At 37.5% G+C, this 21,421-nt stretch overlaps 1 protein-coding gene across 1 annotated transcript; it reads right to left on the bottom strand.

Annotated features, from left to right (window-relative positions):
• Positions 1-19,506: 19,506 nt before the first annotated feature.
• Positions 19,507-20,455, bottom strand: LOC122830815 (hepcidin antimicrobial peptide). The gene is made up of 3 exons (XM_044116522.1): positions 20,201-20,455; positions 20,023-20,100; positions 19,507-19,858 (listed from the first exon to the last, which is right to left on the bottom strand). The coding sequence occupies exons 1-3, from the start codon at positions 20,285-20,287 to the stop codon at positions 19,754-19,756; spliced, it is 270 nt and encodes an 89-aa protein (XP_043972457.1). The 5' UTR covers positions 20,288-20,455; the 3' UTR covers positions 19,507-19,753.
• Between the last annotated feature and the right edge of the window lie 966 nt (positions 20,456-21,421).

Below are 21,421 nucleotides of genomic sequence, written 5' to 3' on the forward strand. Positions count from 1 at the left end.
AGTAAACCTGTTTTGGAAATAACTTGTTCGAAGTAAAAACTCAATGCTGAATATCTGCAACTACCCCCATCTTCCTCGCAGGATCTCCCTCCTTCTCTGTGATGATTTAGTTCAGGGGCTTATTTGTGGGGAATACCTCTCTTTGAAAAATGTTTTTTGCCATCCCAGCTATCATGAACTCTTTAAAAAACACGCTTTCTGCTGCAGACTAGAAATTCTGCTGAAATAAAATCAATATACAGTATGTGTTCCTCTAGGTCGTGAATTAAGGTCAGTGGGTTTTTACACAAGAAATAGCCTTGTTTTTTTTTGTGTTTTTTTTTTTTTCAATAAAGGAGAGGTAAACAAAAAAGACCTACACACTGACCTGCAGGTGGGCTGAACTGAATTTTGGCAGCCTCCAACTGATTTCATTTGATGTATCTTGCCCTTTTCTTCCTTCTTTGCACACCAAAAACCCACACACTTGCTGAAAACCCACAGGACAAACAGAGGGCATACGCAGACCTGCTCAGACCCAAGTCATGTACCTGCCTTGTAGATTACCTGACATCTGTCTTCTCCCCCCTATACACACTTACTAACGTGCACACACACACACACACAGCTCTACGTCTGCCCCCCTGCCTCTGCCTTTTTCTCCCTTCTTAAGTCAGACAAGCAGCAATCCCATGCCCACATTCCCATTCTTTGCAACTCTTTGGCTGGCTGACCTTCAAGCAGCGAGGACAGATCAGAGACAGACAGGGTGGGAAAAAAAGCTGCTATTCATCTTCTGTCAGCGTGCCAGGCCGGCCAAACAAGCTTGGGGAAACAATCCCTAGCTAGGGAGAGCTGCAAGCATCACCAGCCTGAGTGGCACAATCCGTCAAATTACCTGATCTTTCTGGGCTATGGGCTGGCTCCATATTGGGAGGCTGGCTGCAGCCCTGGGATTGACACTCTCTCATACACCAATCCACAAGTCTGCCGTTGTCACATGGGATCGCAATTTTTTCCATGACATTTATTTTTAGCAAAGTGTTGTCTTTCTGTTTGTAAGGCCTTAATGTGTTTGACCTTGCTTTACCCAAGAGTATCTAGAAAATCTCTCTCCTCCACCCTACTTAATGAAAAAAAAAATTCTTTCAGTTTAATTTTTTGGGGATCTGCCAATTTTTTTTGCGTATCTCTTTTTTTACTTATGTAAAACCTGCTAAGAAAAAAACTATCCCACTTTTCCCACTCTCAATTGTATCTCCATCTTTGTGGTTGCATAATGCCAGTAAGCTCTGTAGCTTAAATTTTTCCCTTTTCCACCCTCTTCTCTTCTTCTCTCCCATACTTTAACTCTTTTTATCTTGGTACTTTGGCTTCTTTTTACAGAAAGAAGTTGCACCTCACTTCTTATTCATCGCTTACATTTTTTTCTTTTTTACGGTAATCAGTTTCCAAATCAGTGCAGTGTCAAGAAAAGTGTTATTAAGTTGTGTGGATCACTCTGCCTTAATCTGTAAGGAGGTGGAATGGTTTTGGACTGCGCAGAGTGCACTACTTTTCAGTAGATCTATATTGCAAGGAAAACTAAAAAGGTGAAAAGATTTCCATTTAAAAAGCAGAGCTACTAAAAAAAATAAAATAAAATCCTAGCATTAAGGACACAACATAACAAAGGTATAGTATTGTACTGAATGATTTGTAGACTTCTTGCAAATCACAATTTTTAAAGTTTTTCCTTTATTTGTGCTGGTAGCTCTTCATACTTATAAAACCTTTTTGTGCAATATTCAGAAATATACATGAATGCAAGCAACTAAGAACAAAGTTGAAAGTGGCAGAAGAGGTTGAGACTACGCTTAGAATGCAGAACTTGACTATCAATGACTAACAAATTGATCATGCATCCATTATCTAAACCTGCTTATCATTTCAGGATTGCGGGAAGATGGAGTCTGTCTCCAGCAGTCATTGGGTTGCAGTGCTAAAGATCCAGAGCCTTAGCATTGCAACTGTGGAGCCATCCAGCCTGCCACAAATCCATTTTATATTTTCCTATTAAAGAGGAATGTTTTAATCTAGAAAATATTCTGCTCTATGATTACTGTGAAAGATGTCCAGGTTATATTATTTCCTACGCCACATAATCATTAGATGGAAGTACATATTAGATTTTCAGGGAGTGACTCAACATGCTTTTCTATGTCAGGAAGATGCATTTTAAAATTGCATAATTCATTTGAAAGCCAGTTGGAACAATGTCCATCCATCCATTTTCTGTTCACCCTTGTCCCTAATGGGGTTGGGAGGGTTGCTGGTGCCTGTCTCCAGCTACGTTCCGGGTGAGAGGCGGGGTTCACCCTGGACAGGTCGCCAGTCTGTTGCAGGTTGGAACAATATGTTATGTTTAATACTTTGAAGTATGAAATATAAGGTCATTAGGTTTACTGGGATTAAATATTATTGTCCTCTGAAATTCAAAATAACTTAAATTATTGTCAACTTACGGTTGTTCATGCTTTCAGATGACTCTGAAAACAGAAATCGTCAAAGACATTTCTACAATTTCTGATGAAATAAATAAATTTTTGAGTGTCATTGTTGACAGATTTATGTGTCTCTATGTTTGACGTATTTAATGCATGTCGGAATCTAAGGTGGTCCTATTGTCAGTAAAGCTGCAGAAATGCTCTTTTGTGGTTTCACTAACTTAATAAAGATGAAGCCAAAATTTCTGTTTTATGTAGAATAATACATCTGATGCCTGACAAGTCTAACTAAATACCAGCTTGGATAGAAAATAAATCTTATTGGCATTTTTCTTTTTTCTTTTTTTTTTTTTCAAAAAGCTCCGTTTGGTGTCAAGTGATTTATTTTGTATATATTTCCAAGACTATATAGACCTGTCTTTGTTTTGTTTTACCCTGATAGTCACTTGGAGAAATGGCTGAAGGTCATTATGGTTTACAGGTGTAGAAGCTGCTTCTTTACTTCCCCTGCAAGAGTAATGGAAAGCATAAAAAGAAGGGGAAAGAATGAGACTTTTTTACAAGTTTCCTCCAAGGACCTTATCTTACCACAAACTATTAACTGAGACAAAGAGAAAATGAAAAGCCTGTCATTGTGATTTTTCTTCATAGAGGAACTCAGTTTATGCCTTGACAGCTGCCCCACAGATAGCATGTAATGGACTTTGTGTTGGATACCTTTAAAAGGTTAGTGACTTAAGACTTAGTTCTTCAAGAATATTAAACCAGAATCTAAATATAGTTTGACTTCATCGTTCATGCTATCCCAAGTTCTTTTCACACTGTTCAGGGAGAAACTATCCATACCCCTGGCCGACTTAGATCTATAGTAATCTTTTGCTAACATGTTTCTGCTCACTGGATGTAATAATAATATTTTGTGAACCAATCAGAGTCCTGATTTGAACCTGACAGAGAATATGGATAGAGTAAAATATCAGGGTGATGGCAAGGGTCCCTTCCATCCTCAAAGGTTTGGAAGTCATCACCAAAGGCAAATTGGCAAAATATCCGTGGAGGCAAGACAGACTAATGTGATGCAGATTAAGATTTTTCCACAAATCATTAAGAAAGACATAAATATTTCTCATTATACTTACATTCAATGAGATTTGATGATGCCTTCTTTAAATCTATCCAATCATTGGCTTTACCAGCATGCCCTTTCATGGTTACTGGGAGCTTGGTATCTATCTCCAGGGATCATTAGATAAGAGGTGGGATACACCTGGACAGGTCACCAGTCCATCACCCTTTACATTCATTTATTATCATTTTATAAAGGTTTGTCTCATTTCCTGTCAGGGACAAACTTCTCGATTGAATGAAATTAAATCTATATCTGCATGTGCCTTGAATAATTCCAGCTTAACAATACATGTAACCCAAAATCATTTAGTTTTGAGTCCTTCTGGGACTGTAGGTTTGATTTCATTTGATTCCAAAGAGGATAATCTATTCCAGGCACCAGTCTTTATGACTTGAAGATAGCACTATGATGTTAAAAGTTAGCTGGAATCAGGAAGGTCTTTGCATTGCCTTGGAAAAGTGTCCAGTGGTACATCAAGAACACAGTGTGTTCTCCATTACGCTTTGTGGAGCCAGGAGAGTTCCCTGCCTGACTGACCTTAAGTAATTATATAAAAATTACAAAATAACATCGAAGTGGATCTTTCTTACAGCGGCAGCATAGAAAGCAAATGTGTGTCATTTAGGCCAGCCTGGTGGCAGCAGGTGCTAAAGAATTTCAAATGGGAGTGGATCCACTGTCCAAAAGCAGTCGACCTTCTTCTCGTCTACCTTAGCTGGCAGCACTTTAAGTTATTGTAATCCTGTTGACACACCATCTGCTATACTCATCCCGCTGCTCTGGCTACTATCAAAAGGATCTTAGCAGACACCAATGAAAAATGGACAATCTCTACACTAATAAATACTGGTCCAAACTCAGACCTCCTCCTCTGACTAACTGATCCAAGCCACCAAGTTGCTTATAAGTGAGATTTTGGTCAGGCAGATTTAGGAAAGGGGTTTTTCAGCCTGGAGCCTAAATATGTACAAGCTGTGTTTATCCTATTGTGAAAAACTTTTTGTGAGCTTAATACCATCTGACAGAACTCACTGAGGTATGTGCACAAAGCTCTGAGTCAAGTTAAAATTCCTCTCATGCATCCGCTTATGCTACTGTTAACCTGATGAAACTACAGATAATGTGCTTCATCTTCCACAGGAAGAATAAAACTGATGGTGGAGCTGCAAAAAAATCCCCATATATGGAAAAATTTCTCATATTGTGAGGAAACACCTGAGTCGAGATATTATGCCATTGTGATGGGATGGAATGGGTACTAGGGATGCATTAATGATGCCTTTAAACTTAATTTTCAAATTTGACATGAGGAAGCGGTATTGAAAACTAGAAATCACAGAGACTTGTGGGAGATGTGATCTGATATGATCCTATCGGCTGAATTGGTGAAGATCTGTGGATGTGGAGGCTTTAAATGTTTGCTATGGTAGATAGAGCCATGGAAGATAAACGTGAAACAAATGGATAGCCAAATAGAGCTCAGAAAAACAGCTAGGTGTATCTCTGCTCTCCTTTACACAGTAGCAATCACAGATTGGATGATTTTCTTTGAAGGAAAGTCACACTTAGGGACCTTTGGGATTCCCTTCAGTCTGGGCTCTAAAAACAGTAATTATTTGACTTCCAGAATCAAACAAAATTATTGGTTTTGGCTAGAGCATTTAGTTGCAGTGGATCATTCATACAAATCTTCACAGGGGCATGTTATCAAACTTAGATGATGAATGTTTACAAAACAAGGAGCCCGGTTTGCGGACTTATGCTGCAGATCACTGCTATAGACCTGAATCAGCAGGTTAGAAGGATGGTCAATGTGTCTGCAATAAATAAACTCCTCCTCTCATCAGTGCTTCCCCCCTTATAAGACATGACTAACCTTTTGGAAGGGCTTTTCTTCACACTTATATCGCTTGACTGCTTATTTTCATTTTTGTAACGTGAAAACAAGCATATTCCTGCAGATGACATGAGACCAAAACAAGAAATTTCCCTGATCATTGGAGCTGTAAAGAGTGCTGTGATCACACACACACATACACAAATATTCAAATGATTATTAAAAGCAACAAAGCTTTTGTTATGATTCTCTACAAAGAAACAGAAACACATTTTTCTGAAATACCTCCAAGGTCATAAGAAAAACAAACAACATTGGGTTGTTATCATTAACGTGACGCTTTCAAGAGGAGCCGAGAAAATCCCTCTGAGGGTTTTTCTTTGAGAATCAGTTCCAAATTACAGAAGGAGATGCAGGGAATTTGGGAGGTGTATGCATATGAGACCACACCAAAGGAAGTAGAAGAGGATTTTCTTAATCAGAGTCGATTTTCCACCAGCATCATTTTCAAATACATTATCTCTTTGCTTATTATATAAAGGTCTAAAGCCTCCACAGAGAATCTTCCTCCAAAGATGAGGTACATTTTCAGCTGGTACTTTGATCAAAATATATAAACAGTGAGAAAATAAGCACTTAACATGATGTTTTCTTCAGTAAATATGTTTCTAATGAAACATATTAAACATATTAAACATATGAAAGGCATGAAGAAAACATGATGTTTTCTTCAGTAAATATGTTTCTAATGGTGCTGCTGGCAGGAATTTCACACCATACGTCAACAGCAACCTAGATAATCCAAACATATAAACATATAAAAACAGAAGTCTTAAAATTGTGTTATCTGTAATAAAGGGGAATGACTAGAAATGATTATTAATTTTAAAGCCACTATTTATGTTCATTATGATGATTTTCTGCCTGAAACAAATGAAACCATATTTACAACAAAAACATATCACCAGACCTGTAAAAAACATTCTTAATTTAGACTTTGAGAAAATTATGTTTATTACCTGCTAAAAGGTAATTTAAAAAGCTATTAGTAATCTCACTAACAAGCTCCCATGGTGATGAGCTCCACGTCTTGGTGGTTGAAAAGCATCCTTGCCATCACCCTAATTTTTAGTTTATTCATATAAAACTGTCATAACGCACTCTTCTTTTTTTTCCAATGTACACTCTTTTCGTTTTCTTTTTTTATAATCCTGTTTGCAAGTAAAATAAATTTTCTTTACCCGTTATAAAAAAATTATTTTTTTCTTTTTTTTTTTCTTCCGTAACTGTTCTATTTGCATTAACTCAAACTGAATTGCAGTTTCAGTTGCAGAAAATGGAACTGGGACCATTTTTGTAATTGTTACAAGAAAGTTAGCGGAAGAGTAAGGGAATTGGAAATTCTTCCGAACAGCCGGAGCCAGGAAATGGAGGAGGAATGCCGGATCGATGGATGGTGCAACCCCAAGCTCATTTTTAACTCCAGGAGGAGGTTATTTGTGCAAGACCCGTTGCCTGCAAGAGACAGACAGACTAAGAGGATGCAGTAGAGGTGCATGTACGCATTTCCCTACAGATATGATGGCGTCAGCAGGAAAAATACATCTCCTGGGACGCCAAACGGCTGCTAATATCTTTCCCTCCCCATACTGTATCATCACATGTGACCTAACAAATCACCAGCCTCACAGTGCTGAAGACGCTGTGGAGCTGTCGAGCATATACGCAGAGGCGGCTAATCGGAACCATCCATTATGAGGCGGCAGTCTTGTTTCAAGCCACTGGCCACTCGTGGTGATGGATGTGAATGAAGGCCAAGGGAGAGACAAAGACTGAGAGAGACCTTTAGGGTGTAAGAAGAGATTAAGTAAGTCATCTACAGCATTATAGTATTACATGAAAATGCACTGATGCATGATCGCAGTACAAGTATATTCCTTTTATTAGGGTCCTGCACAAATCCTGGACTAATTTAACTTTTTAAGTCTGGACATGCTCGCAGAGTTTTGTGACAGAATCCTTTTTTATTGGTCTAAAGGCCAAACAATATAAAATTTACATAGATAATTGCAAAGATTCTCTCATTTAAGATGCAGTACTCTCCACACCCAACAGAAAGTTATCTTATTTTCTAATAAGACATTAACAGTAAGTGGCGTCTACTTTGCAATCTCAGCCCAGATTGGGCAGTTTAAGATGAAAAGCCAGAATGACAAATCCATGCTGTATGATTTTGTAGAACTGTTGTATTGACTTGAGGCACACAGGGGAGCCTGTACAGCTCCATAGTGGGACGTGAGCCAGTAAAACAATGACAAGTCCTATCTATCCACCCCAAGGTGGCTCCTCCGAAGTCTGGAGTATTAAACTGAGCCCTGAGATAAAGAGGCTTCTCTCACAGTTCAGCCGTGGGGGAAAATGTACTTATATATTCCAGCCGAGCTGCATATTGTTTGATTTAATCAACATGGACCAGGAGGTTCTGTGCAGCTCTCAAACACGTAGCCCTCCCAGGAGTAATATAAGGCTGAGCACCACTGACATACGATATATGCAGATTTTAGGACAAAGCTGTGAGTTGTAATAGCTGAGAGAGAATGTGTGTTTCAACCTGTTTTTGGAAATTAGCAAAACACTTAGAAACCACAATGCTAGTCCAAAGCAAACATGTCCTGCATTATGTATACAGGGGCCTCTAGATTTCTTATAATTAAGCTGAAGGGTCAATTTAGGTGAATAATTCAGTTCAACTCATATTATATGACACACAGAGTGATGAATTTTAATTGTTTATTTCTGGTCCGTTTGATGATTGACAGCTTTTGAAAACTCAAAATTCATTACCTTAGAAACTTCGGACCTGCAATAAATATGGATTAATAATCCAAAACTGACATGAAAAATTTAACTTCTTTCAGAAAGAAGGTCAAGTTTAGTCTTTTTTTCTGTTCAGTCTAAGTAAGACGCTTCTGACGCCTCTGCTTCAGGAATGGTTTAACACAAATCAATTTTGGCTAGGCTTCCTTAGACAGAAAACAGTTTAACCGATTGATGTAACTGAGTTCAACTAGTCTCTATTGTAGGATTTAATTAAAATATAAATAGCTGAATTTGATCATGTTATATCGTTTGGTTGATTTGGTTATACAATTATGTACATAATCTGAAAAATAATGTTTGTTTTTCTTGCAAGTGCTTTCAGTTGACAAATTTTGGCAAATAAGACAATATAAATAAACTAAAGTATTATATTTGGCCAATATCAATGGTCTCATCTTCATAACTTTGAGTGGAAGGAGATACATGTTCTCCTTCCACTCAAATTTTCATTATTATCTGTGAACAGCTGGGTTCTTCAACAATTACCTTTTGAGACAATCATCAAAATGAACAGAAATAATGTGTTTTACTGAGATGCATCTGTGCATTTGTTCACAATGAGTACAAGGTTGTGAAGGTGAAATATTACCTTTTCTGTTTTCCAAAATAAACTGTGTCAGGAGTATGCTTCATGGCTAAGCTTTTTCTTAGATCCGTTACTTTGTCCACAAGTCATCTCATATCTCCGTGCAAGCTTTAAGACGGAGCATATAACAGTTTAACACGCTATACATTGTTTCCAGTCTGGCTGGTACTCAAGAGGCCTTGGAAAGTGTAAAAATATTCCACATGTCTGAACCAAGAAGGGACTTAACATACCAATGGGACCGTGACACTATTACAGGTCTCCAAAATATTGGACTTATTTTCAGAAATAAGTCTGTCAAGACCGATGCACATCCTAACCCCACCTCACCCGTTCATTTTCAACATCCACACACTGCGAGGATGAGGTGGAGCTTAAGCTATTCTAGGCTGGAAGGGTGTGCTCAGCGTCTGACAGCAGCACACGGAAAGATTTGATGGGTAATGTAAATCACGGAGTATTTCTCTACGGAGAGAGGAGGGCGTTGGATAAAGCCGAGTGATTCTATCTGGACTCAAATCCCAAGAATGCAGGTTTGAATAAGAATGAAACAGATAAAGCCCAAAGAAGCCATTATAAAAACTGTAATCTTCAGAGAAAAAAAAGTGGAAAATTGCAATACCGCTGTCTAAATATAAGGGGCTGTTATCACTGTACATTGACTTTCAGTTTTGGTTGAACTCAGAGGGCTGCTCTGCTGCTTCCTCCTCTCACTTGAGCTCGCCAGGCAGAAGTGTAGGTGTGTGGGTGGAGTGTCAGGACAGTGTAGGTGACTTTAGGTCTTATCAGCAGCTCAGAACAGCACTGAGAGGGGAGGCGGTTTTCAGGGGGATGCTGGAATCCTCTGCTTAACTCTCTGCAGCTGTCAGGAGGTTAATTCCATGGAACATGAGTGGATAGATGCCGCTTGCCAAATTACATCCATCTCCCTTAACTTCTCCCCATGCAGCCTAAAAAATATTCCTTTTCCACTGCAGCGCACTTGAAACAAAATAACGCACAATCAGACTAAGCTCTTTATTAACCCGAGTGAGTGCATCAATATGTCTGAAGATTTCTTTGTCCCATGGTTTCAAAATTTGTTATGATCTTCATCTGTTATTGCAATTAAATCCAAAATTGAAGAAAGAAAATAAAGAGCATCGGTATTCAGCTGCTCTCCATCAGAAGGGGAGTGGTGGGTGGGCGAGTGGTAGGGTAGAGGAGCTCCTATCACTCCCCTCTGCTAATTAAAACTAACGACTCCAGGTGCTGAACGGTGCCGGGCGAGGGAACTGCCGGGTGGCTTGTTTGTGTTGGTGGTTCGCCTTCATTACCGCCCCCATCCATTCTCCTTAGGAGCCCGCTGCAGTATCGACTCAAATCCCACCACACAATGTGCAGTGTAAGGGGGTGTGAGGGGAGGTGATCTAAATGCAAATGCTTGGGTGTGATGCACCATAAAAGTGTGCATAGAAGTGATATGTGCTGCAGGTAGAAGATCTTTTCTTTAAGCAAAAGAGGTAATGTCTTGATTATGGGCTTCAGGTCAATAACCAGATCGGGCTTTTAAATACTCTCCGAGTACTTTGCAATGAGAGACGTTGTTTCTCGGCAGGGAAGAAGTCAATTAACATATTTTCTCCTCAACCTTTGAGTTATACGGTGATCAATAAGAGAGAGGAAGAAGCTAAGAGTGCTGTGTCTATTCCTATCCCTGTCTTTTTAAATCACAGCAGGTCTCAAGAGTCTATAGACCATCCTGACATTTCACTGACACACACAAATTCACACTGTGCAGCATGCAACCCACAGCCTGTGTGGTGCATTTCCATAATTATAATAAATTGCTCCTTAATACTGCTGGCACCATCACAAATGTAAAATATGTCTGACTTTAATTCTAGCTAATCAGCTTCATTAAATGGTGGGTTGTAGATTACATTATTTTTAGTTTGACCAGAGTGTTCGGTTGTACAGTACTGTGAAGAAGTATTTGGTTCACAAAATATTTATTTTTAATTTGTTGCACTTAAATATTTCAAAATAAATAAATGTTAATATTTGGTAAACATAACCAGACTGCAAGTAGTTTTCAAATGTTGACTTTTGTTTTGTATCGAGTGGAAAAATTATGGAAGTTGCAGTGTGATGCCTTGGGGCTTTTTATTTTGCTTTCTTAAGATCTACATGCAAAAGAGAATGGACCAGAATTCCTTACAAAGAAATGTAAAGGACTCATTGTGAATTACTGCAAAGAGCGAGCTTGGGCTGGATTGTCTTTCCTTTCTACAACTGAAAAATTAACTGAAAGCTGCTACTTCTGTTTAAGTGTGACGAACAGTAAAAACAGAAGGAATCTGTAGGCAGTGAAGTATATTTTCATATTATCGAGTCGTATCAGGCTGAGTTCTATTATGAGACAAAAATGTTAAAAGGACAAACTTCACCATGATGCTACTGAAGAAGCATCCTGTATCACTGAGAAACAGATTGTGTTTCCTGCATATTTTTTATCAAAGGATTGCCATGATGTGAGAGACAATGAACGCCACAGTACTGAGTTGAACAGAGAGCTCTTTATAAAAAGAAACCCAGAAATGATCCACCAATGCAAAGTTATTTAGGGATTTTCAAAATGTTTATGGATCTTGCTGTGTTTCAAGATTGCATACACTGATTAACATTAATAAGTAACCAAAATAAAACTCTGGGAGGTTTTGTAAATTTTAAGTTTAATAGTAATATGAATTTTGCATCACTGGTCTAGATGACTTCAGTGAAGCAGAGTGCTCTGACAACAGTGGGAAATCAAAAAGCCCTTTTGAGAGAACACATGGGTAGCAGTAGACCGCAACCAACCCAATTAAGTTACTTAATTACCTTCAACAATAATTGGCTGATTGGAGTTTGGTGAAGAGGGTGTGAGGTGGCTGGTTTGGTGGCATCTTCATACTGCTGTGAGGACAGTCTGACCTGCTCTGCTGTTGGGATTGGTGTCTTGTAGACGTGACCCTCTGAGTGAAATGGGTGGCCCTTAGGGCCTTGTGGCTTGGCTTTGAGCAAATGGCTTGGCTTGGTGCTGCTCAGTGCTGCTGGTATTTATAGAGGCATGGAGGATTGTAGGCCCAAGTCTGGTGTGGTGGTTGTCTTTGGAGGATCTGTCTTCCATGCCAAACTTTGGGTTGATGCCCTTGTCATGATTGTTACTATTTCTCTGGCTGGCCCCTACTCTGTTTTTGTTATTCATGGATCATTTCTTTGCATCTGGCCTATTGTAATTCACTTTAATCTTGAGAAATGATTTGGAAATATGTTTAAAGAAATTTACTTCATCTCTTATATTTTCTTCTTGCCCATGTCATCTACCTTATTGGCTCTAGCAATTGTTTTGGCCTGTTCAGTCTAGTGCTTGAACCAGACGCAACCTCTAACTTGTTACATTTTTTTAAAAAGTCAAATGTGCAACAAGAGTAATATCTTCCTTTGCCTTCTTTTGTAGAGTAAATCTGCCACTGCAAGGAAATCCTTTTGCCTAAGCTCTCAGAACAGCGTACACAAATTTTCAAATATTCACTTGACATACATTTTCAAAAGTCTCTCTTTTGTTCTTCTGGGTGTTTTGTCTCTTTGATCTCCCTCCCATTCTTCTTGGCAGAAATACTTAGATAGAGAGTGCTGGGGCAGCCACTGTCATGTCACTCCAGTGATTGTCCCCTGGGTTTGAATCCAAGGATAGGCTTTATCACTATAGAGCTTAAAAATAGTTTTATGGCTGTATTCCTCTGGTTATTGCCTTGTTGAACTCTAAACCTTCCCACCAGACTAAGATTCTGTGGACCTATGCTCTAATAGTTTTGTTCACAATTTTTTTTTTTCTCAAATTCCCAGCAGGCTGTCGTGAGCCACTTAAAGAGGAAAGTTCTATGTCCCAATGCAATACCATAAATGTTGGACTGGAGGAGCATTGTGCTCATGGTTGTCCTTTTGCTTGGCTTTTCTCTCCTTCTTCCTGCTTATTTGGCTTGTGCATAATATGTATTGTATCTCAGATATTTATAAATTATGTTATTTATGAAAGGAAAACGCTATCTAAACCAATCTGGCTCTGTTTGAAAAATTTCCCTCCACCCCACTTCTTGTTAAGTCAGGAATTAATTATACTCTTTTTGTTGTTGTTGTTTAATTTCACAAGCAACAATGAACAGACGAGGAATCCCAAGAGTAGCTGGCCTGTCACCTCTGACAGAATCTGACCAGTGGGTTTGCTTCTAAGTAGCATATTGTCAGCTTTGACATTAACTGCATTGTTACATGCTGATGTATAAATCACATTGAATAAAAAGGCCTGCCAAATACTGTTACATAAATGTAAACAACTATTAGAGAAATAGATTTTTCACAAAGAGCCAGATTGGTTTAGACAGCAATATTTTTTTTATTTTTTTACTTTTAATAAATAAATTCACTTTAACACTGCACTTTCTATTTAATGCAGGCATCTTTGTCTGATATTATGAAAATTGATGGTGATCTGAAACAGAAGAAATCCATAAGTGGGAGGGAAATATTTTCATTGCACTTTATAAGCTTGTCCAACTCTGCAAACATCCATGTCACAGGTAATGCATGTTTTTCTACCTCCTGAATAGGAGACACTGTACACACATACATGCATCTAGCAAGTTTAATTAGAAAAAGCTAGGCAGTATATTAACTAAGAGCATCACAGGGACAACTGAAAAAAGGTAGGATACACTATTACAACGTTTCTGAAAGAATATGCAAATGTGATATTTCACTCTTTTGTATATTTTGGATGTATACATTGTATTTTACCCATTACATTTTTATAGTTAATGTCATTAGGACACATTTTTTCATTACATTCTGTCAGTCAATGATAAAAAGAAAACCTGTTTTAAGAAAATTCAAGAAAACGTCAATATGCTGCATTATGCAAAAAAAATGATATTTGGAAATTATCCAGATTTCAGTTTTCTTTACTTTGACAGTTTAAAATATTTACTGTGGAAGAAACCAGTTTTCGTGATTTCTTATAGTGTACACACTCATAGCTCAGGAACCTGACTTCCTCATGGCCACATCCTTTTCCAGACTAAACACAGAACAATTTCAGAAGCCATTGGGGCAAAAAAAATGTGCTTACAAACCAACCTTTTTCTCTCATAACAAAAGTGGTATGACTGGAACACACTGCTTGCCACATTGTTATCCACCCTCATCAGCAATCTATGCGTCTTCCCATTCCACCTATCCACCAGAGGGCGTCAGTGAGTTTCAGCTGACTTCTGATAGTCACTAGTGATTGACCACTTATCGCCAAACCAGGTCTTCATTTACCCTTCTAGTGTTGAGGGGAGACAGTTTTTCATTTGAATCTGCAGTTATTAAATTGTGTCCTGATTGAATCATTCGTATCAGCCAGTTTGTTGCCATCACATTTGCAATAAACTGCCTTTGACCTCTAACCCTAGTGTGTTCTCAGAGCGGGGACGCATTCATCACTCATTCCTTCTGTGCATATGATTCCACACATTGCATTATTAAACTCATTAAGTTAACTTTATTTTGAATGAAATCCAATAAACAAACTTGCCTGAGGTGGAAATGCTAAACAAAGACCAGACAACACAGGCTTCATTGTGCCTGTAATGCCGTTAGCGGTCGTTCTTGATGGGTCATTAAAATTTTTTATTGACGTTCTGTTTGCCCACAGCGATGTTGATTTTCTTTTGATGGCTCTTTTCTCCTTCACAATTGACTCTCTAAGACAAATTAAAGGCTCATCTAGGACTATATTAAGTAGGCTAGCAGAGTTTATTGGATGAACTTGGACTTGGATTGGACACTTCCAGGGTTTATTTAATTCTCTGCTGCTGAAGAATGGAAAGGTATTTCAAGATGTGAAGCACATAAGCCTCTTAATTCCAAGAACAACAGCAAATATATAAGGTGTGAACAATATTGGATGAGGAAAGCTTTTTATGCTCCCTCAATCCATTGAGAATTAGGGAAATGAGCCTTCTCTTACTTTGGACCATTAGTGTGGAATCATCTCCAAAAAGGAACTTAAACTGTCTGATCTGATTCTATTAGGAGTATTTAGGTAGAATATTGAGAACATGGCAGTGAGCCTTTGTTTCTCTTCTTATTCATATTTATTAAATATCTTTTACATTTTGACACTATTTTGATATGCATTTGAAATATACTGTTATTTCTAATGCAATTTTTTAAAATTTATATAATATTGGAATAGGTCTTTCTTGAAAATGAGAATTTATTTTCTCACTGAGATATCACCTGTATAAATATCCGTTAATAAGTATCCTAAAAATGTAAAATCTCTTTTAAGGCAGGCACTGCAGAACGCACACACAGGTATGAAATCTTTTGTATTATTTTACTTTAAATTTTAGCAAACTGAATTTACCCTTCTGTGTTCTTATTTTCAGTAAATACTGAGCTGATTTCTTCTGAGTTTATAAGGTAATTTTTTTAGGAATTAAAATTAACACCAATAAAAGACACAAAGCATGAGTCTTTGTGCCATTTATATCAATGTTTCCAATGATAGTGTAAGCACAGCCATACAATAATCTAACAACCCACAGCTTGCCAGTCCTTCAACTCTGAATCAAAAATAAGCATAACACAAAACTGCCATAAAATGTTGCATTTTGGGGGAGTTTGAAAGACAGCGCTGGATTGCAATTATGACACTATTGTTACAGAGTTTACTGGAACATTGGGCACAACAATTTTCACAAAATGTTGATTAACCCTCATGTTATGTTCGTTTCTGAGGTACAGCAATGATGTCCGTGGGTCAATTTGACCAGGGGAGTGTTTAATCATGCAATAGTGTCAGAAACCAAAAAAAAGACACTTTTGCATCTGATTATTAACTCCAATACTAACCATTTCAATCAATATTTGTGCAATGATGTTTTTTTATTTCTCAGAAATTAAGGATCAATGACGACAACTTACTCATTTACTCATTTGGACATAAAAAATGGAATTTCCATTTTTTATCTCCACTGAAAAAAATCTAGACACAAAAAACAATAATTTCCTTGAAATTGATCTTTGGTAATTTTTATATATTACACTTTTTTTTTTCAATGGGTGATCTTTATAATTGAACTTGAGACACACATACTGTTCAGGGTCAAATTGACCAGTTGATTAAAATCAGTTTCTCACTTTTTCTCTGAACTGAGCTTTGCTTCTTTTTTTGTTATTAGTTATTGCCACCAGCATGTTCCAAAACCCAACATGTGTTCTGTATATAAAAAAAGCATAAAGACAGGAGAAAAACATCCACCAGGGGAACTAGCTTCAGCTGATTAGGTTAATTCTTGACTGGTCAGTCACATAATGGAGTACAAAAAGGTGCTGACAGATGCTGAGCCTTTCAAAACTAACATTCAGGTAAAACACACAAAAGCCTCATTGTGGTAATTCTCAGAAATGAAATATTAAAGTGTCTCACTGTTAAGTTTGAAAGAAGTTCACCTAACATGCAGAGTGTGAGAAACAATTATTTGATTCTTTCAAAAAGAAAAATTTGTACTGAAAGGCTTTATTGTTAATAAATTAAGAGCAGGCAGAATTCACTGCACGGCATCAAAGCACCTCTTAAAAGTCTTGTTATTGGGCACAATCTCACATTTATACCCAGCATTACAAGTTGATGCTCTACCAAAGAATTTGATGTGCTGCTGTTTTTTTGGACTTGAGCTCATTTCACATGAACAAAGATAAAGTGGAATACTATCAGAGTTTAAAATCTAATTGGCATGAATAACCTGTGTATCCTTGTGGATCAAAGGCTGCTGTTTTCACAAAATCGCTAAGTGGAATCAACACTCACTCTGGCATTATTTTCTGGTAAGAAGAGATGATGCAGCTCAACTATAAACAGACCTCAGGGTGATTTTTTTGGAAAATAACTGCAGGCGAAAATCTCAGAATAAAGATGCTTTTGTCCAAAAATGTTCAACGTTCAACATGTCTGGTATAGCTTTCAGTTAAATTTATTAATGATAATCACAGATCCTGTTTATTTACATATTACTAATATTAAAACTGGTCTAGAATATTATGTACATGAATTATTTTTGAAAAAACAGTACAGTTTTATCTATTATTTCTAAGAAGTAGCTCTCAAAGGACTATCAGGCAATTTTTGAGATGAAAACATAAAAAAATCCTACGACTGTTTGTTTTGCCAAATTTCTTTACAAATTCTCATTAGAGGTAAATGGTAAATTACGGAAAGGCTCCTTAAAGGAGAATGTTCTTAGTAGATCCATTTCCCAAGCTAATGTTAAACTTACTGGCCAGAGTTTGATTTAAAATCAAGCAAACTGCCACATGCAGTTGCTAATGTGTAAAACAAAATATCATTGTCAGTTTATTTTCCTATTTTGTTTAAATTTATTCAAATAAAATATACTCTTACAACAATTCATCTTCTGTATTCTATGTATGTCACATAGAGACTTAGAGAAGACATTGCGTAGTAAGAATATCTAGTTTCCTCAAGTATGACAATATATGCTTTTCTGTGTTTTCATTCACATTAGTTCTCCACAGGAGTTTGCTTAAATTATACATGAGTTGTGTTTGAGATCACTGCATTTTCAGATATTATGGCAACAAAACACATTGAGGCAGATTGGGCTGGATTGGTAGACTGGAATGACAACCATCATGGCTGCTTTGTTTCCAGTATAACTCTGGACTAGTCCACAAGAATATGAATGGGTGTTTGATCCAGACGAAGCTGCCTTGTCAGTACGATGTTCTGATTCTAAACCAGCATAGCCGTATTTTCTTGTAAAACAATAGTGACTGAACTCATAAATGCTCTTTTAAAACAATGGTCAAATGTTCCCATAAAAGCATCATTCAATTCTGTAAACGGGCTTCTCAGAAGAATTTAAGCTGTTGCAGCTGCAGTGGGAGGACCAATAACAAATTAAAACCCATTAAAAAGACATTAAAGGCAACTAACCCAAAATGTTTGGCCAAAATAGTGTATAAGACTGAAGCCCTTGCACCTGATATTTTATACCATCTTCAGGGAAAATGCATAGTGCTTACTAAAGTCAACAAATGTCCTTCAAATTCACTTCCTGTCACATGGAATAGAGTCACGTGTCAACTCTTGTTATTTAGAGCTATTCTAGCAGTTTAGTCTCAGTCCTTGAAACACAGATAACAAAGAGTGTTTTCTTTTGATATCTGTGATCCTGGTGTTCATTGTGTTAGAATAATAGTTTTTCCTTCCACACATTTAAAAAACTATTTTGTACTTTTTTGAAAACTTGCATTGAAGTAAATTTTTTTTTAATATATATTAAACAGTGTTTGTTATCTATTTATTAGAGGACATGCTTCGCTGGTCATTTACTTTAATGCTGTGTTATTATATTGCTTCAAGTTTCCTGTACAAAAGATGTTCAAAGTGTGTTCTTTGTAAACAGTTGTTGCCTACTCACTAACACTAATGGTCAAAATGACAAAACAGTGAAATAAGTTTTTGATGTGATTGGAAAAATAGCTGTTATAAAAATTAGAAGGGAAAAAAAAGCCCTCATGTTCCCAGTTGGATCAGTGCATGAGAATTAATTACTAACAGGAAACAGAATGTTTTCCTCACTACTTATTCTTTTCAAAGAAAATCAGACAGCCCAATTGAGTCAAACTTTATTTATATCACCAATTTCTGGCTCAAAGCAACATAATGGTCTTTTCATATCAAACGATTCTAACACTGTAAAAATGTCCAAAAGGAAAGACACAAAATGTGTGCCTCACATCAAAACTGGAACAGAGTTCAGTCATTCAGTCATGCAGTCTGCAGAGGAAGGAAGGACAGCGTTTTGTGGGAATCTCTTTCATACGACTCTTTCCAGGATGTTGGCTAACTACTTCCCAGCCATCAGAATGTATAAATACATCGTCTGTGCACTAGAACAGTCAATAAAGAAACCATAAACATCACGGTATGTGAGCATAGAGGACTGATCAAAGAGCTCCCAGCAATACGCTTCAAGCTGAAATTGAAAGGTGTTGAAGCCCCAAGGTGTGAATGGCCCTGATATCAGATAAAAGCCAGGCAGGAGATCCAGTGATCAATGCCCTCGCTCTCTTTCGAAAATTACATACATTAAATTCCCCTCACACTGTTTCTGTTTTAAAACTCTTTTAAGAGAGTCTTTGCTCAAACATGTCACGTCTGACAACAAATTTTTTTCCTGGTCTTTGGTTTGACATGATCATAGTTACAAAGACTTTAGATCGCATTGAAGATGTGCAGACTCTCATATGTATTTCAGATTAAAATAAATTTTACAGTTGCAAAATAATGTGATTTATAATCATGTGACGTGTGTCTGTGAGCTGTCTTCACGCTTCCAACTCTAATTACATCTGTTCATCTGTGTACCTATAATAAATGTTTATAGCTTTTGGTTTCGCCAGCACTTTGGAGATGTCAGACTGACATTGTTAATTTAAAGCACATTTAGCAAAGATATGTTTCTGTTGCTTGACTCAATATAAATGACATAAAACTCTCGTGGCAGCTGATTCAGATGTATTTTATTCAACACAATACAATAGTTTTCAGTAAGGAAAAGATCAATATGTGTTAGAAATGTGTCTTCTTTAAAAAGTTAAAAAGTTGAAGTATACAAAATAAATAGAAAAAATACTTTGTCAGTGCTGCTCCAGGAATAATTTTGCTTGAAAAAATGCATTTTATAAAATGCAATGAAAGGAGAGGTCTTGAAAAATGAAACAATAAATTAGAAAGTGGTGGTCGTCACTCCTGACCCTCAGAACCTGCAGCAGAAACCACAGCCTTTGTTCTTGCAGCAGTTGCAGCAGTAGCGACACAAGGAAAGGTGACTCTGGCGCTTTTCCCTGACATGTTTTGGCATCTGTGTGAAAGACAAGAGACATGAACAAAGTGTCACCAACAGCCCTTCCTTCTCCATCTGGTGTTTGAGAGAGGACAAGGCTGCTCTGTGGGGAAAACAGCATCCACTTAAACTTTAATTTGCTTGTGGTAATTGGCTTAATTCATTCAGTCAATTGAACATACCATCCACGATTCCAATGACACCTCTTGATGTGCCTCAACTGGAGTGTCATTGCCCCCTGCCTCCTCCAGCTCTCCGACCTGTTAATAAATTATGCACATTTAAGAGTCACAGCTATTCTTCCTGACAAAACATTTGGAGCTGACAAGTAAGAGAGGTGAGTTTGAGTTGAATTCTTACCCCAGTGAACGGGATGGCAGAGCTCTGCAGAACACAAATAAAGGCGAGCACGAGTGTCACTGCAACTGCAATGCTGAATGCCTTCATTTTGGGTGAGGTTATAAATTCTTTGAAGATTAGAGCTGATGGGTCTTCTTTCACATGGGTGTCAGGCCAGCGCAGAGCACCACTGGGTCCTAAATTATTGCTTTGCTTCAGAGACGGATACCGATTCTCAACTGGATTTCTTCAGATCTTTGGCCGATCCTTTCAGCTCTTCTTGGATCTGTGAATTGAATATGCAGAGAGCGTAGGTATTTATACACTCATGGGCCCGGTGTTGCCTCATCTCCGCTGGAGGCCCCGCCCATTCCTGGCAGCTGTTACCTAACTCCACTGGGGAAGTTTTGACCTCCTCATTCCTCTTCATCCTTCTGCACTTAGGCAATACTAGAGGGGATTTCTCTAATCTATCTCTTTTTTTAGACAATGTGTAATTTGAACAATGTACATATATTTTTTACAAAGATGCATTTACTAAAAATATATATGTGGATATATGTGCAATATGTATTCAGTAAGAGAGGCTATTGATAGAGCAGATCTTACCAAAGCAGAGGAGATTTCCTAGCAAAAGGCTGACACTGCACAGGTCATTGCATGGATGACTGAGCCACGCTCATTTCGACCTGGGATATCCTTCATGACAGTGAACCAGCCGCTTTGGAATATCCATAGTTCACTTTGAAGGATGTAATTACAACCTCTCAAATGGACTAATTAGCCCTGATTTTCGACATGTTCAGTTTTTGCATAATGTGTGGGAACCTGTAGTTGAACCAAATTAAATCCTTTCGAGAGCAGTGACTGGTAGTCAGGATTAAAAAGCTCCGTTTGGGAGTCAAGGTGTTTTAATATGTATTAGTTAAAGATGAGGAAAGTAATACAATTAGGCATATTCTGTTCAAGCAGCAGAAAATTAGAATTGTTTGAAATGTTTTACTTTAAAATCTTAATGCCAGAGCATTTTAAAGAATGACATCAGTGTTTTTTTTGTTTGTTTGTTTGTTTGTTTGTTTTTTAACTGAGATGATTTCAAAGCGAAAGGCTCCAGACATAAAAATGAGTCCTAGTAAAATCTTCACAGAATCAAAATTTTGCCTTTGGCATTATCAACATCTATACCCCATTTAAACCAAGTAGTTTTCATTACTGAATATTTTTATTAATATTCCACACTGT

The sequence above is a fragment of the Gambusia affinis genome, linkage group LG05 (assembly GCF_019740435.1).
Source record: "Gambusia affinis linkage group LG05, SWU_Gaff_1.0, whole genome shotgun sequence".
Lineage (NCBI taxonomy): Eukaryota > Metazoa > Chordata > Actinopteri > Cyprinodontiformes > Poeciliidae > Gambusia > Gambusia affinis.